The sequence below is a fragment of the Hylaeus anthracinus genome, unplaced genomic scaffold, assembly GCF_026225885.1.
Source record: "Hylaeus anthracinus isolate JK02 unplaced genomic scaffold, UHH_iyHylAnth1.0_haploid 5, whole genome shotgun sequence".
In the NCBI taxonomy this organism is placed as follows: Eukaryota; Metazoa; Arthropoda; class Insecta; order Hymenoptera; family Colletidae; genus Hylaeus; species Hylaeus anthracinus.
Window position 1 is genome coordinate 7,524,108 of NW_026535322.1, and position 13,336 is coordinate 7,537,443.

Consider the following 13,336-nt stretch of genomic DNA (forward strand, 5'->3'; position numbering starts at 1 on the left):
CAATAAAGTATACGAGAAAGGACACAAAGAAACACGTGGAGAATCGCGCGACCAATGGAATTTGTAAATAATAAATACGCCCGATTTATGAAATATTATTTTCCATATGCTTGGATTGTATTTTCAACGAATCCATTTGTTTCTGCTGTGCATATATTTACTTTGTATGTATATATAAAGGGAACCGTAACTAACATCGTAATTTGTTGATATTAGAAAATCATGCGAGCGAGCATAATCGTCATTCTGGCTTTCGCCGCCGAAATGATCGTCGTTGTAGCGACATCTAGAAATCATAATTATTTTAATGTTCCAAAACAACCGAAATATTCCGAGCATCGAATAATCCGAACTATTGCGCCTCCGGAATCGCAAACGAGTTACGGTTATGGAAAAAGGCAAAGTTTCGTCGATGCCCCAGAAATGACTAAACACGGACGAATTTTATCTACTCTTTTAGAATACTTCCCGCAGGGGTACGTGTACGCACCTTTTTACATTTTTTCCCCTCGTCGTAATAACGTTTAACGAAACGTGAATCTACCGAAAATCAAGCGACGCACGATCGCTCAGATAATAATTTATACAGATAAAATAGTTTAATTTTGATAATCTTTCTGTTCTTTATTATTGTAAATAAAATTTTAATTTCAGGATACCCGTAGAATGGCTGCTTCAGCAAATAAAAACAAATCCGACTTTCGCTGCAAAATTAACACGGTTACTAATGGACGAACGTACCGACTTGGTGTCAATGGATCATTCTAATCCGGAAAGAACAACCTGGCTATATTGAATCTTAAACTGAACGATCAAACGATGTACACAATTTCTAGCTATATATTATAGTTTTAATAAATCTGCGATATTCAAACGAGTGTTTTATTACTGTTATGATTGAGTATTGCCTCACCGTAATTATTATGTCCACTGGAGGTCCTTTAAAATGTTTATGACGCAAAAAATTTAATCTTCGCTTTTTTTGTAATAAAAATAGCTCCCACTATATCTCTAAGATGGCGCCACAGATACCTTTGATTAATTATTCCTTATTTTTCATAAATGCATAATTAATACGTTTGTTTTTGCTTTATAACACTACAATATAACAATTGATATGTCAAATTTATCATTTTAATGAATAATTATTTAATGCAGATTAATTATCGACATTTTTTACATAGTAGCGCCATCTAGCAGAAACATTGGGAACTATTTTCACTACAAACTTGGGTGTTTCGCCACCGACGGCGCCACTAATAACTTCAATAAATTTTCCTTTATTTTTCTTAAATGCATGATTAATACAATTATTTCTTTTATAACACCACAACATATGATTTTAATGTATTATTTAAACATTTGCCTGAGTTTACATATGTGTTCTGGTCGATAAAATCATGCTGCGTACTACTAAATCGTCTCTTTAGTTAGTGGTTTAGTAAGCAACAAAAATCAGTTATGTCCCTAGCCCTCTGTTGATGCGTTTCAGAATTTTTAATAAAAATATCTCATAAAAAATATCAAATTATTTAGAAACAAATTTAGTATTTCTTTCGGTCGTAATAGTTTTCATAATTCACTATGGGGAAAAAAAATTAAATATCTTCAACTTGAATTATGCCTAAGATATAATAATAAAACAATAAAAATTAAGAAACATTATTATTATTACAATTATTCTTCATGTTTAAAATCATCATTACGATAAAACATGTCTAACGAAAGAATTTTATACAATAAGAAGAATTCGTTTTAGTACTGCTTTTAATATTCTTACAATTAAAATTCAAATGTAATATTACAGTGAAATGGTTGTATAAAAACAGGTTGTTTAAAATGGCACTTTTAGTTTGAATTCTTTTTTGTTCAAATTACAATGTAATAGGTAAACTTAACTTTTGCTTGTAATTACAGAAGGAACGTTATAATTTTATCGCAAAATGCTTCTTTTCTTCGTGTCTTGTGTAGGATTGATTTATATCACATGTTGTTATGATACTAGGGAATTCGAAAATGGTTTACATTTCATATATGTATATATATATATATATATATATAGAGAGAGAGAAACGCACACCCATAGGCATGCACCACATGCACATTCAAACGTGTATAAGTCCTAGTTTGTCTAGTGATTTGCATATTACAAGATTTCTACCTTTGACGTATGAAAAGATGGTGACCTACTGATAAAGAAGTTTTGTGATAACGAAAATCGTGAGTGTTTAAAAGATATTTTCAAAGTAAATATATTAATAGAATAAGGAACAGGCGATGCACCGGAGCTGGATCACATACGAAACAATCCATTTTAATTATATCCGTATGTATCGTAATTTATTCGTTCACCATTCGTGTATTTCACTATTCGATCATTTGAAAAGAATAATGATAGTAATTACTGTTTATCATGCGATATGGAAATTCTTGCAAAACGCTCCATTTCTTGAAACAGCATTTTGCGTGCTACTACGTCCATTTATCGTTAACCATAAAGTTCTGATTTTGTAATGGCACTTTATTTATCTGTTTACTAAGGAAGCAATTATTAGAGAGCTGTTTTCTATTTTGGAAATTTATGCGATAGCGTTGTAAGATTCAACTGTTCGACGTAATTAAAGTAATTTGTCATGTTTAGTGTTGATATAGAATGGTTCATTGGTATCAATAACAATCCTTTAATCTTACGTTATATCACTTTCCTATCTTTTATCTATACATTTCTAATCGTATTATTAATGACTTTGTACATATCTTTTATGCATCAATAATTCTATTCATTAAGGTCGTTGAATATTCTAGGTAAAAATAATACATGTGGTAGAATTATGAATTCTTATGAATTACTATATTAAATTTTCACAATGTCCCATTGTGAAGAAGAAGTAGCATCATCTGGTTTTCACCAACTAAGTATTACAAGTAAGTAACAATTTTTATTTGTAAAAAGCATGATTGTAATCTATCATTTGTTATTTATGTATATTTTGAGTACTTTTTCATTGTTCACCCGAGGGTCAGGCTAAAGTATTGGAATTCCTTACTTTCTTATTGCACGTATAAGAGAAATTATGCTATAGATGTACGATATAATGTACAGTATATACTACTATTATTACTTCATTTATCGTATTTATATATGTTATTCAAATATCACGCTAAATCTTAGAATCTGCGCAATAAGAGTATAATCATATGTGCAACATTTTTAACAGAAATTGTTATATAAAACATTCGCTAGAATTATAAGAACATGGATTATGGATAAGATTTGGTATAAATAATTATAATTTTGTGTTTTAGTTGAGGGTGCTATATTAAGAAGCTCAACGTTTCTCAAACCTAATCCTTACATAGAGTTTTCCGTTGACGACAAAAGACCCAGAAAAACGGAAGTTTCGAAATCTACATATCAACCAAAATGGAACGAAGAATTTACAGTACTCGTGACGCCGTATTCGCAATTACACTTTCGCCTGTTAGACCATAGTACATTTCGAAAGGATACGTTAATAGGAGAGAAAAGAATAAATCTCTCCCAAGTGTTGTCTCATTACAATGGAAAACTAGAGAATATGGAAGTAACTTTCGATCTGATGAGCGAAAATAAACACGATTCGCAGTTATGTAAGGTTGGAGAGTTGATCACAGTATTCGACGGGCTAAGAATTAATATGCCAAATGTACAATCGTTAAATATTAGCGAACCATCGTGCCAGACCCAATGTGTATCTTCCGATGGTAAGATGCGTTGATTAGATTATTCGATTGTTAAATAATGTAACTTATAAGTCGATTTCCAGTTCGCAATAATTCGATTATAAATATTACGTGAAATTTAAAAATTATATTAAATTAAAATTTTATAATTGCAATTATATTTTAGGTGTTACAAACAATGATACCGCTAGCAATCGTAGCATTCTTAACGGAGGAGTTCGCGCTCGTATGAGATTATACGGAGTTGAAAACGTTACACCATCCGGTTTTCGTGAATTGACAAATACTTATCATAATTCTAATTACACTACTGGAAACGATCAGTCCAGTGCTGATAAAGACGGCGAACAAATCGAACCTGTAGCATCAAATTCTTTATCGAATGGACACGTAGTATCGCCTGTTGTAGATAAATCTGTTGTTTCCTTGTCAGGACGTCACACAATATCTTTACTAGATGGACGTCAAATGCCTCAAATAGAACATGCCTCTACACCAGGAACGGTGGATAGACGAATCGGTATGTGCGCGGAACAGTTTTCGAAGATGTCTGTCTCGGATGGTCGTAACGCTTCTCAAATAGAGCAACCAACGTTGCCTGGAACTGCTGGAGTATCCAGATCGGACCAAATACCTACGAGTAATACAGACATACGTTCGCATAACAGAGCAGAACAGTCTGCTTCTAGCGGACGTACCTCTAGAACAGACCAATTAATACCTACACCTGTCTCGGATAATTTCACAACTATCAGATCAGATCAACCAACTACTCCTTTGATAGACGGATGCATACCTTCTAGAGTAGATCAACCTACAACTTCTGCGTTAACAGATAATCAGGGAATTCCTCAAACAGAACAGTCCACGGTATTTACGTTACCAGATGGATCTTGTATTACTCATCCGGAGCAGCCGACAGCGTTTCACATCGCTCGTACGATCGCTCGTTCGAATCCTCGAATAGTGCAACGCGTAGCTTCGTTGACCGATTCCGAAGAACCTTTACCATCTGGCTGGGAAATGAGATACGACATCTATGGAAGAAGGTTCTTTTTTTTTATATTTCATAATAAAGTCATTTTTTCATTAACCCTTACAGAACGAGTAGGAAACATGAATACACTTACGTTTGAATAGCTTACCAAAAGTTTGACAATTGTAACAAAATATATGACACGTTTTTATTCTTGTTCTGTGAATTAGATATTACGTTGACCATAATACGCGAAGTACTTCTTGGGAGAGACCGCAGCCTTTGCCACTAGGATGGGAAGTTCGCCGAGATCCAAGAGGTAGAATTTATTATGTGGATCACAATACGAGAAGCACAACATGGCAAAGACCAAACACCGAAAGGTTACAACACTTTCAACAATGGCAAGGTGAAAGACAACACGTGGTACAACAAGGTAACCAACGGTTCCTTTACCCTCAAGTAAGTAATAAATAATATTCTATTATAGTAATACATATTTAATTATTTAAGCTCTTACATTTACTCACATTTACTCTAGTTTATACTCTTGCATATAATAAACGAAGCTTTCTTTTCTGTAATTTTTTTTCTTATAAAAGACATGAATCCGTTTAACTTTGATTAACTTTACTTTAGGGAGAAGGAAAGATCAGTTGTATCGATATCGCGTTTTGCCTGCAATTCACATTGTATTTATATCACACGACTTACGCAACAAATTTTAAAATCAATTAACCGCGTAAGCGATGACGATTTTCGTGAACATTCGTCCTTTGTACATAGGCTCACGGAAGCCAAACAGCTGTAGCAGGACCCTCGACATCAACGGCCGACGATGATGATGCTTTGGGACCGTTACCCGCTGGCTGGGAGAGACGTAAACAACCAGAGGGAAGGGTTTATTATGTAAATCATAAGAATCGCACTACACAGTGGGAGGATCCGAGGACTCAGGGGCAGGAGACTGGAATCGACGAACCGTCGTTACCGGATGGCTGGGAAATACGATTGACCGAAGATGGAGTACGATATTTTGTAGATCATAATACAAGAACAACTACATTCCAAGATCCAAGACCTGGTGCACCTAAAGGGTTCGTATAGATCTCTCATTGTATTCTTCTATTTACTTTTTTCTTTCTCTATTTTTTATTACACTGTCTATCGTTATCATTATTTAGTCCAAAAGGAATTTATCGTGTGCCGAGAGCATACGAAAGATCATTCCGATGGAAATTGTCACAGTTCCGTTTCTTATGTCAAACAAACGCGTTGCCAAATCACATAAAAATTAATGTAAATCGGCAAACGTTGTTCGAGGATTCTTATCATCAAATAATGAATGCAGAGGCTTTTGCATTAAGACGCAGGTTATACATAATATTTAAGGGAGAGGAAGGATTAGATTACGGTGGTGTATCTAGGTAAGAGTTATAAATCTATAGTCTAGCGATTGTTTTAATTAAAAACGTATTAATAATACGTTCTCGTTACAGGGAGTGGTTTTTCTTGTTGAGCCACGAAGTATTAAATCCAATGTACTGCCTATTCGAATATGCCAATAAAAGTAATTATAGCTTGCAAATTAACCCAGCATCTTATGTCAATCCTGACCATTTACAATATTTTAAATTTATCGGAAGGTTTATAGCAATGGTACATTATTAGCGTTTTCTGTCATTAAAAACTATTATATTTAGCATTGTCATTAATATAACGCGTATTTTTTTTAGGCCCTTTACCATGGACGATTTATCTACAGCGGCTTCACTATGCCATTTTACAAACGTATGTTAAACAAAAAATTAGTTATGAAAGATATAGAATCGATCGATCCAGAATTCTATAAATCTCTTGTGTGGATAAAAGAAAACAATATTGACGAATGTGGCCTCGAACTGTATTATAGCGTTGATTTTGAAATTCTTGGTCAAGTAATACATCACGAATTAAAAGATGGCGGCGACAAAATTAGGGTTGTCGAAGATAACAAAGAAGAATATATTAGGTATGATTATTCTTATTATATTGATATTTAGCATGCATATGATAGAACATAATTATCTTAATTTTCGTTGTTAATTAAAAAGGAAATTATTTATTACTATTACTTGTTACTGTGAAGGTTGATGACAGAATGGAGAATGACAAGAGGTATAGAGGATCAAACTAAAGCTTTTTTGGAAGGTTTTAATTCGGTAGTACCATTAGAGTGGTTAAAATATTTTGATGAACGGGAATTAGAACTTATGCTTTGCGGTATGCAAGAAATAGATGTGGAAGACTGGCAACGTAATACAATTTACAGACATTATACACGGAATAGTAAACAAATTTTATGGTTCTGGCAGGTTTGTTATAAATATTGTCTTCAAAAAAATTTTGTGAACGGAAGTGCCATTTATTACATTTATCTATGTATTCATTTATCCTTTAGTTTGTATCAAGATCGGATAGCGAAAAACGAGCCCGACTCTTGCAATTTGTGACAGGGACTTGTCGAGTACCTGTTGGAGGATTCGCAGAGTTAATGGGTAAATATTACCTATTAGCAAAAAACACATAAAATGATGGCATCTTACTCCGATGTGTTATATTTAATTAAATTTTTCAGGGAGTAACGGGCCTCAAAGGTTTTGCATAGAAAAAGTAGGAAAAGACACGTGGTTACCGAGATCGCATACATGTTTCAATAGATTGGATTTACCACCATATAAAAGCTACGAACAATTAGTGGAAAAGTTAAATTATGCAATTGAAGAAACAGAGGGTTTTGGTCAAGAATAATTGCAGATATGCTTTGCTAAATGTAACATGCAACTATGTATGCAATGATCAAAACAGATCTAATAATACGAGGTTATGATATTTTGATTCTTTTTATTCTCAGTAATAATATATAATTTCTAAATACCGTCAATTTAGAGTTCATAAATAACGGTAAGCGAGGTATAGTAGAAATATTATTGATTCTACGTAATGTTTCCGTAATAGTTTTAATTCGATATGATTTCTTTAAATTTCTATTTCATTTATTTTATACATTGTGATTAAAAGCAAGAATATGAGATTCGTAGAAAATATCAATGAAACGCTAATTTCTACGTATACGCATAGTAAAATATTTATAGACATTTTATAGAATAACATGAAAACAAAGATGCCAAAACGAGTATACTGTAAATGATATTCTTTTAATTGTTTAGTGTTACGATATTAACATTTTTTTATTCTTTAATAAAAATTTCTAATGACTTTTCGAATCTATTCGTTTGGAAAACAATTCTTTTTAATCTATGTAATTTTAACTATTTTGTCTCGATAAAATTAGGACTGACTTTAGAGCAATTTATTGATGCTTTCTACGATGTGTCAATGACGTTGCCTAAATATTGACAGGCTTGAAAATTTCGATAATAAATATTGTACATATTGAACTATTAATATACTGTATATTACGTGATAAACAGTTAACAATTTCATGTTTTATCCTGACTACTTAGTCATAAAATATTATTATTATTCTGTACATATCATACAATAAACATTGAATTAATTTTCAGTAAATTTTGTTTACAAAAATAAGGAATGTATGTCGTTCGACATGTGTATTTTATTCTTCTTCTTCTTGTAGTTAACGTTAAACTATAATCATGTTTGTTATTACAGGTTTGGTTATACCATATGGTATTTCTTTTACCGGCTATAGAATAAATCTTGTAATAAATTAATATCTGTGATATCAAACATGTTCAATTTATAGGATCGTAAACATGGAATTTGTTAATTTGTTTATGAACAATTTATGTACGTACACGTACATATATAAATAAGTATTGTAACTAATGTAATAAATAATTAATGAATTAATATATATGTATGTATACATTTAACAAGCATGCAATATAAAATTGTATATGTGTATACACGAATTAAATATATGGAATGCATACCGCTACAGTAACTTAATATTTACAAGAAAAAGTATGAAAAATTTATAATACTATTTAAAAAATTAAATAAATTTAGTGATTCGTTTACATGTCGTTTTATGTACTTATAAATAGCTGTATATTATAGCTTTACGTTGCGTGATTTCTAATTATGTTTTTTTTAAGCAATACCGTATTCACGTTTCACTTGTGCAAATATTTATGCAATAACTTTTAATTAAATATTTTACTTCATACTTTATTTTACTATTATTACGTCAATGTAACTATGCGCACTGCTTATTATTTATCACTCTTTTCATTAGGAAAAAGCTTAATACATTCAAAAGAAAAAAAATTCGAAAAATAATAATTGCATAAAAAATATAATATTATTTTGAAATCAATATTTGAAACTACTTGAAAAGGTTTTAAATTACGATACAAAATAATACAAAAATACGCGTTAGCATAACTTACTATTACTTTGCGAATTTGAGATATATATGTAATTTTCACTTGAACTCTCGAATAGTAAATAGTTCGAAAAATATAGTTTCTATGGAAATTATGAACTTGTAACAACAAACTTCGCTATCAAGAAAAGTTAAGGTGTGTATATGCGATATGTGACTCTGAATTTCATCATTGGAAAGTGCCACTGTTGATTCATAAAATTCTGTCTTAGAGAAATGAGTCCCGAAAATGATAAGACAAAGCATATTTAAATCGAACATTTGAAGAAATATCGACGATGTTAGACCCTTGAATAAACAGAGCTACCCAATGTTACAACCAATTATACAACTATGTATGTACAAAATGTGATATTTGGGAAAGTTATAAAATTAAATATACAAGCTGAAAATATTATTGGAATAAAATTAAATGATTTAAGATTTAGTTTTTGTTTTATTACATAACGCGTAATTCCGTAATTAATGTTTAGTAATCAATGTTACTTAGGAATTTTCTATGTGTTTTCAGAAAACCCTATATATACGTGTATATATACTTTATTGAGTAAAATAGTTTACAGTAAGTATGCAAGAGTAAAATAAATTTATTATATATCACATACTATATAAATTTTAAATTCAACTTTTTTTTATTTGAAACAGAAATATAGCAACCATTAATAATCTACAAAAAAGAAAATCAAGTTAGCTTTAGCTATTTTAGCTACAATTTCGGATCTGGTTTAAAAAATTTTTCCCAATTAAAATCATTCAAGTTAAAATTATAAAAACTACCACTTTTATTTAATGATAACCATTTGTTTTCTTTTAATTCACCTGAAATTCACATAATTACATCTTAAACTATAATAATAATAATATTTACTATATATTATTTCTCATTATGACATATAATTTACTTACTTTCGTCCATATTAACGAGATTCTCTTCTTTGGTTTCTACTCCGTGTTTGTCTTTTTTTGTTGTAACAGTGTACATTTTATCACCAATTTGTCGGGATACAATTGTTTCCTCGTTTCCTTCGCTATCCCTAAATTTCTGTTTTATCGTTACAAATACTTCTGGAGATTTTGGTTGATTATACTTATCCCAAACTTCAGAAAAGTTATCTACGGTAACCCTGTTAAAAAAATCAAAATTTATTTTTATGGGCAATTGTAAACATCGCGAACAAATCTTTATATTTTATCCACATACTAACTTTCCATCTAAGTCCACATCTAGTTTTGGATCTACTTTGTCAAGACTGATGGATGGTTTCAACATTTTGTCGCGTAAATTTTCTTGCCCTGATGGCATAGAAGGAAGTGCTTTCATAAATGTATTTTCACCTAAAAATATTTCAATATTAGCTTCATACATATTTGAGTGTACATTTACATTTAAGTATGTGTACAGATCTTAAGTTAAAGATCATATATAAATATACATGCACATATACATATACCTTCACTGCCATATTCAAACATATTAAAATTATATCCAAAGTTTCTCAATATATTGTCCATTTGGGATTCAAAGTATCGTGTCATTTCTAACGGATCGCTGAAGATATGAAAGTGGAAGCCACCTCTGGAGTGCCTACAATACGAAAATTGTAAATATAAAATTATGAACTCTTTCTTTAGAGAAGCATGAAAGATAATGTACATATATATGAAAGATATGAAGTTGCATCTCACATATGCTAAATAAATTGTGAATCACCTAAAATCATCAACGTCATCGTCGTCCTCATCATTTTGCCAGATTGGATTTCGAAAATTATCTCTGTCATAATTGTCACGGTGTTCGAAGAACCTGAAATATTTTACAACGTAAACTTTCGTCTGAAAGCAAGGACGACTGTCTTTCATTATGACAGAAACAAAAAGAAAAACAATGTTCGATTTACCAAATAACACTGTTATATGTAACGAAAGTTTTCAAACGATTTTACCATTTATTTTGGGGTGTCTCTGAATTTCTTCCACCGAATATTCCACGAACGAGATCCCAGAATGGCATTTCTGCGCTCACTACCTCACTGTTGCTCGCTGTTATTCTCAGTTATTCTTACTAGCAAGACAATCAAAATTACGTCATGATTTGTTGGTTGGGTTTTGAACCAGGATATCTGACAGGTGTTCGCTGAAACTCAAACTGTGGCCCTCTGCAACGCCATTAGTGACATGATTTAGAACTAAATAGAGTTGGAAGGAAATTCAAATTCAATTAAAGAAAAAAAAGTAATAATAAAACGGTAGGTGCGTTAATAATTTATTTTTTTTCTCGAAAACGAAAAGGCGTTGAAGCAAATCCTTCTGCATGCAATGCTTATGAGTGCCATGGAATAATGCAAAAGTACATACTTTTCTACATGAAATAATTTTTATGTTTAGCGAAGTTAAACAAAATTAAGAGGTACGCTTATGTAATATAATACATCTCTTTACAATTATGATTAACTTCTTAATTTATGATATACACAATATATATCATGAAACTAAATAAAAATGTTAAATATTGGTTATTCCAAAAAAAAAACCAGGAACTTTTCCCCGAACTAAATTTCCGACAACTTTCTAACTAAAAGAAAGAATAATTGGTATTCCTGAGTTTTGTAACTATGAAACTTGCGTTAGTTTCAAATTGTATATTTTTTAGAACGCATTGTGTGTAACTTCTGCTTTTGAAATGTGAATCCGTTTATGGCAATAATAAGTACATAAAAAAACGTTGTATGTAATTGTGGGATATTTTCTCTTAATGCGCGACGATCTAAATAGTTACGAAGTCTACTCAAAGCTTATTACAGTTTATTATTTGATATTTATTAGTTATCAAGATCAAAGTATCGGTGGCGTTACTAAGTGCATTGAAAAGCAACGCATGAACCGCCAATTTGAGAGGCTTACAGTATAATAAAGAAAAATCAAACAAGACACCATCAGAATAAATAAAATTTTTGTATCTTTTGCCACTCTTAGAAGTGGAATATATTAAACTAAATTTATTGTCGACTCTTTTTGCAAGAGAACCATGCTAGAAATTGTAGCACGTGGACTCTACAATTGCTAATTACGCCACTGCCAAATATCAAGATGTATTCCATAAAGGCTGCGTGAAACTATTCAAAAGTCGTATTACAATTAAAGTTGTGGATGAAAATATAAATGATTAGCGTGGTAATGTGGGAACTACCAGTGAACAAGCAAAGAATGAAGGTGGAAGAAAACGAGCAGATGTTTTGTGTTGGCAGTTGCTCGCAGTATAACAGCCACAGTAAACCGCGTCTGTATTTCAGCTGCATCGGAGCGTTCTTTCTATTTACGAGGTAAATGACAAATACACTCTTTTAACGTTTTATTTTTACACAAAAGTTTTTAGATTATATTCTACGTAATATTGATATACAATTGGGATCGAATAGTAATATATTTATATGCATTTACATTAAACGTTTCGTTACTAATAACACCAGAATTGATATAATAATACGTGAATTGCAATAAATCTTACTTAAATATTGGTTTCATTCTACTAGAATATAAGAGTTCAGTTATTCCGTTACTTTTATGCTTTGTCGAGAAGGAAAGTACTTTCAAACGATTCTTTATACTCGTTTACTTTTTTTTTTGCAACAAGTTAGGTTGGTCACGGTAACGAAGCTAGGACAGTTGACAAAGGCGCGTTCGTAAATTCACCAGAATCTTGAAATACGTTTTATTCGAAACATTTCAACATTTTGGCGTGATTAGATTAAAATTGTTAGTATTATTGTTATCTTATTTGTGTTATGTCGTCGTAAACGCGAAATGTTCGCGTAACACGAAATTTTTGTTAAATTTTCGTAGATGTTATCCACGAAATTTTTTTCTTTTTTATTGGTTATAAATCATGATGAGTTACTTGGCGCTATTGCTATTATATTTATTAATTTTCTTAATCAGCGATACTGCATGGCATCGCAAATATAAACCGATAGAGACACGAGAAAGTAAATTATGTATTGAATTTTAATTTCCATCGTTTCTGAAATAATCATATTTTCATCGTTGAGTTCATAACTGTTACGGATACCATAAGCGAGTTATTGGAACAACGTGCGCTGATTTCTATAGATGGCGCCATCTTTCAATTTTTCACTTTTATTTAGTTCGTTTGACGTGCGCAGGAACCAGAGCCAAACTTTAAGTTGACTTCAGCGACAGTTGCGGAAAAAGTAGGAAACTCCGGGACA

General features: G+C 31.4%; 4 protein-coding genes across 6 annotated transcripts in view; 3 read left to right on the forward strand and 1 right to left on the reverse strand.

Moving 5' to 3' along the window:
• The first annotated feature begins 214 nt into the window (after nucleotides 1-214).
• Nucleotides 215-864, forward strand: LOC128896108 (uncharacterized). Its single transcript, XM_054159304.1, has 2 exons — nucleotides 215-476; nucleotides 655-864. Exons 1-2 carry the CDS (start codon nucleotides 223-225, stop codon nucleotides 794-796), a joined length of 396 nt encoding a protein of 131 aa, XP_054015279.1. The 5' UTR covers nucleotides 215-222; the 3' UTR covers nucleotides 797-864.
• A 1,256-nt stretch (nucleotides 865-2,120) lies between these two features.
• Nucleotides 2,121-8,740, forward strand: LOC128895502 (E3 ubiquitin-protein ligase Su(dx)). Of its 2 annotated transcripts, none has more exons than XM_054158146.1 (12): nucleotides 2,121-2,220; nucleotides 2,806-2,925; nucleotides 3,307-3,744; nucleotides 3,890-4,772; nucleotides 4,930-5,161; nucleotides 5,486-5,796; nucleotides 5,884-6,126; nucleotides 6,199-6,358; nucleotides 6,436-6,710; nucleotides 6,828-7,053; nucleotides 7,140-7,236; nucleotides 7,317-8,740. In XM_054158146.1, the coding sequence occupies exons 2-12, from the start codon at nucleotides 2,868-2,870 to the stop codon at nucleotides 7,487-7,489; spliced, it is 3,096 nt and encodes a 1,031-aa protein (XP_054014121.1). In that variant the 5' UTR covers nucleotides 2,121-2,220; nucleotides 2,806-2,867; the 3' UTR covers nucleotides 7,490-8,740. The 2 variants fall into 2 exon arrangements, with proteins under 2 accessions (XP_054014121.1, XP_054014120.1); XM_054158145.1 differs by having other exon boundaries at nucleotides 2,145-2,326.
• An 894-nt stretch (nucleotides 8,741-9,634) lies between these two features.
• LOC128895514 (uncharacterized) lies at nucleotides 9,635-11,222 on the reverse strand. Its single transcript, XM_054158174.1, has 6 exons — nucleotides 11,054-11,222; nucleotides 10,822-10,914; nucleotides 10,562-10,695; nucleotides 10,316-10,445; nucleotides 10,017-10,234; nucleotides 9,635-9,929 (listed from the first exon to the last, which is right to left on the reverse strand). Exons 1-6 carry the CDS (start codon nucleotides 11,119-11,121, stop codon nucleotides 9,817-9,819), a joined length of 756 nt encoding a protein of 251 aa, XP_054014149.1. The 5' UTR covers nucleotides 11,122-11,222; the 3' UTR covers nucleotides 9,635-9,816.
• Nucleotides 11,223-12,197: 975 nt separating this feature from the next.
• LOC128895501 (uncharacterized) overlaps nucleotides 12,198-13,336 on the forward strand; it is a 66,686-nt gene continuing 65,547 nt past the window's right edge. For both annotated transcript variants that reach the window (XM_054158139.1, XM_054158141.1), the window contains exon 1: nucleotides 12,198-12,430. The gene's annotated coding sequence lies outside the window, so the exon portion shown is untranslated. The remainder of the gene's footprint in view (nucleotides 12,431-13,336) is intronic.

Bases quoted from the DNA above. Each gene is read 5' to 3' on its own strand.
- LOC128896108 (XM_054159304.1), top strand. From the start codon at position 223: ATGCGAGCGAGCATAATCGTCATTCTGGCTTTCGCCGCCGAAATGATC. The intron at 477-654 runs GTACGTGTACGC...TTTTAATTTCAG, and splicing joins TTAGAATACTTCCCGCAGGG to GATACCCGTAGAATGGCTGC.
- LOC128895514 (XM_054158174.1), bottom strand. From the start codon at position 11,121: ATGCCATTCTGGGATCTCGTTCGTGGAATATTCGGTGGAAGAAATTCA. The intron at 10,915-11,053 runs GTAAAATCGTTT...AAAATATTTCAG, and splicing joins GAGACACCCCAAAATAAATG to GTTCTTCGAACACCGTGACA. The intron at 10,446-10,561 runs GTATATGTATAT...AAATATTTTTAG, and splicing joins GTTTGAATATGGCAGTGAAG to GTGAAAATACATTTATGAAA.
- LOC128895502 (XM_054158146.1), top strand. From the start codon at position 2,868: ATGTCCCATTGTGAAGAAGAAGTAGCATCATCTGGTTTTCACCAACTA. The intron at 2,926-3,306 runs GTAAGTAACAAT...TTTGTGTTTTAG, and splicing joins TCACCAACTAAGTATTACAA to TTGAGGGTGCTATATTAAGA. The intron at 7,237-7,316 runs GTAAATATTACC...TAAATTTTTCAG, and splicing joins AGGATTCGCAGAGTTAATGG to GGAGTAACGGGCCTCAAAGG.